Below are 2832 nucleotides of genomic sequence, written 5' to 3'. Positions count from 1 at the left end.
GGCTCAGTGGTCAGAACTGTGATGGGGGGAACCTAGGGCATCTTCTGGAGGAAGGGGCATCTCTACACTGAACCCTGAAGGAAGAGGGATCATGGGTCAGTCAGACATAAGGGTACGTCTTGTACACAGCCCGGAGGTGCCAGAGGGCCAGCACCCTTAGGGAATGACAAATTCTGCTCATGGTATGAGGAGCAGGGAAGTGAGACCGGCTGGAGAGGTGGGTGGAGCCCGCCTGCGGGACTCAGGAGAATGGTGAGGAATCTGGACTTTGTCCTGAGAGCAATAGGGAGCTATGGGAGGCTTAAATAGGGAATGGGCATGGACAGATTTAAACAGATCCCTCTAGCAGCCATGTAGAGGATGACAGAGAACGGAGGCTGGGAGCCCAGGGAGAGGGGAGGAAAAGGCAGGTAGACAGGCCAGAGGGAGGCAGAGAGAGGCACCTAGGATGAGGCCGAGGCCTGTGGCCTGAGGACTAGAAGACAACAGGGCCCTCCCTCAATGGAGATAGGGAGCGGGAGGTTGGGGGAGGAAAGGGGAGACTAGATGGCCAGTTTGGGACATGGTGGGTATGAGGGACCTAGGTTGCCTACAGGAAGAAATGAGGAGGAAGCTGCTCAAGACAGGCTGGCAGTCCAGGTGAGAAGCCAGGACTGGCAGCAGCCACGTCAGAGTCACCAGCATACGGGAAAGCAACCAGGACAAGGCTAAGCAGGACAGAGGGGACCAGGACTGGGTTAAAGAGACAGTGGGTAGGGTGAGACTTGGTAAGAGGCCGGAGCAGGGAACTAGATGGGAAAGAATGGTGGCCTGTGCTAAGGATTGATAGTGGAGATGGGGGTGTCTTTGAAATGTGCTTAGGATGTGGTAACCAATCACGTCAGCAGGGAAGGAAGCAGAATGGGGGGAGCAGGGGGGGGCCCGGGGGCAGGGGGCAGAGAGATGGAGGCAGGACTGTGGTTATGCAAGATCCAGGCAAGGGCTTTGGGCCTGCCAAGCTTTCACTGGCCAGGGTCCAGCTGGTAGGCATCATTTCGGATACCACAGAGGGGATGGGGATGCGAGGTTAGCCCTGTGATCAGCTGAAAGGGAGGCCATGGATGCCTCTAGCTTAGAGGGACAGAGAAACAGGCTGCTACCAGAATGCAGAGGTACATGACACCAGCCGGACCCCAGGGCCTGACCAGCAGCAGCTGGAACCACAGAGGCAGTGCTGCCTGGGGGAGAGGCTGGGAAAAATGTCTGGCTTCTTTCCTCTTCCCACTTTACCTCACCCAACTGACACGTAGGTGGAGCAGGGGAAGGGTAAGAAATAGGGCAAACAGGCCCTGGTCAGGCCCACAGTCCAAGAACAGCCGATCCCCATGTGCCCACAAGACCAGCCAGTCATCCTTGGAGCACCCAAACTTTGGCCCAGCCACTTGCCCTAAGACGTACCCGCAACGGAGAAGTTGTTTAAAGGGGGCAGCGTCTGGTCAGGGGCCTCAGGCCGCTCCTTATAGCCAATGAAGGAACCATCACTCTTCATCAGGAAGTACCGGGGCCTCCACGTCTTGATGTATTCACCTGAACGAAGGCAGAGGAGAGGGAGAGAGGTCAGGGCAGACAACCCGGTGTAACCGTGCCTCACAAGGAGCACCGAGGTGGGAGGAGGGTGGATGAGGGTAGGCAGGAGAGTGCCTCTCCAAGAGAAACCCTTGAGGTCGCCCCTGCCGATGAGGGCTGGTGCCGGGCTGGGCCCAGTGATTCAGAGGTCATGCCTGGCAGGAAGGTGCCTGCTGCAGTGGCCCAGGGCACCAGCTGCTCAGCGTGTGGCCAACAGCAAGCCATCCTTGCCAGCACGTGGCCCAGTCCCAGGAGAGGCCCAAGCTTCCAAACACACATGCCCTGTGGCCCTGTAAGGCCAAATCCCATGGGCTGGTATTCACCAGTACAGCCGTGCAGTTGGATCAAATGTCAAAACACTGTGCCAGTCCGGGTATAACTGTTGCTGTGCCCTCCAAGTGTCCCTTGACCCATTCTATTTGTTCTGTGAATATCCAAGCACCCTGTGTAAATACGCACGCGCGCGCGCGCACACACACACACACACACACGCACTTACAAGAACCCACTCCTCACAAGTCTGCTGAAGAAAATGAGATGGGCTGTGAAATAGGTGAAGGAAATTAAGAGGCACAAACTTCCAGTTATAAAATAAATAAATCATGGGGATATAAAGTACAGCATAGGCGATACAGTCAATAAATATTGTAATTACTTTGTAAGGTGAGAAATGATAATGACTTATCATGGGGATCATTTCATAATGTATATAGTAGGTGTACTGGTTAATAATGGAGGATTTTGTAATCAAAGAAAACACTATAATTTCAAGAGAAACATCAAAAGTGCTTAATTCAAAGTAATTTCCATCGCTAACTACACATTTCTCTCATCTTTCAGGTAATTTGTGGATACTGTCCCAATAGAACTTTTCTTGTTCTGAGGCAAACCATTCAGAGACCCAATTTTCCACTTTGTATGTTTTGAAGTGCTGCTCAGAAAGTGCGTGTGCCATCGATCGGAACAGTGGTCATCTGAAGGAGCAAGGTCTGGTGAATACGGCAGGTAAGTTAATACTTCCCAGGCAAGATCTCAACGGGTCTTTAACTGGCTTTGAAGTGTGTGATGGTGCGTCATCATGAAGCAAAATTACTTTGCCATGTCTTCTGGCACATTCTGGTCATTTCATGATGAAAGAGTGGTTCAAATTGATTATTCGTTGTCAGTGGTGATCAGTATTAATGGTTTCACCTGGTTTTAGAAGCTCATAATACACCACACCTTCCT

General features: G+C 52.4%; 1 protein-coding gene across 1 annotated transcript in view; it reads right to left on the bottom strand.

Moving 5' to 3' along the window:
- The window catches only part of AKT2 (v-akt murine thymoma viral oncogene homolog 2), a 33113-nt gene that overhangs the window by 21560 nt on the left and 8721 nt on the right, over positions 1 to 2832 (bottom strand). Inside the window, exon 2 of the mRNA XM_006763666.2 lies at positions 1438 to 1566. Coding sequence (XP_006763729.1) covers positions 1438 to 1566 — 129 coding nt within the window. The remainder of the gene's footprint in view (positions 1 to 1437; positions 1567 to 2832) is intronic.

The sequence above is a fragment of the Myotis davidii genome, unplaced genomic scaffold (genome assembly GCF_000327345.1).
Source record: "Myotis davidii unplaced genomic scaffold, ASM32734v1 scaffold178, whole genome shotgun sequence".
Lineage (NCBI taxonomy): Eukaryota > Metazoa > Chordata > Mammalia > Chiroptera > Vespertilionidae > Myotis > Myotis davidii.
Note: the sequence above shows the minus strand (reverse complement) of the source record. Positions and strands in the feature narration are given on the sequence as shown.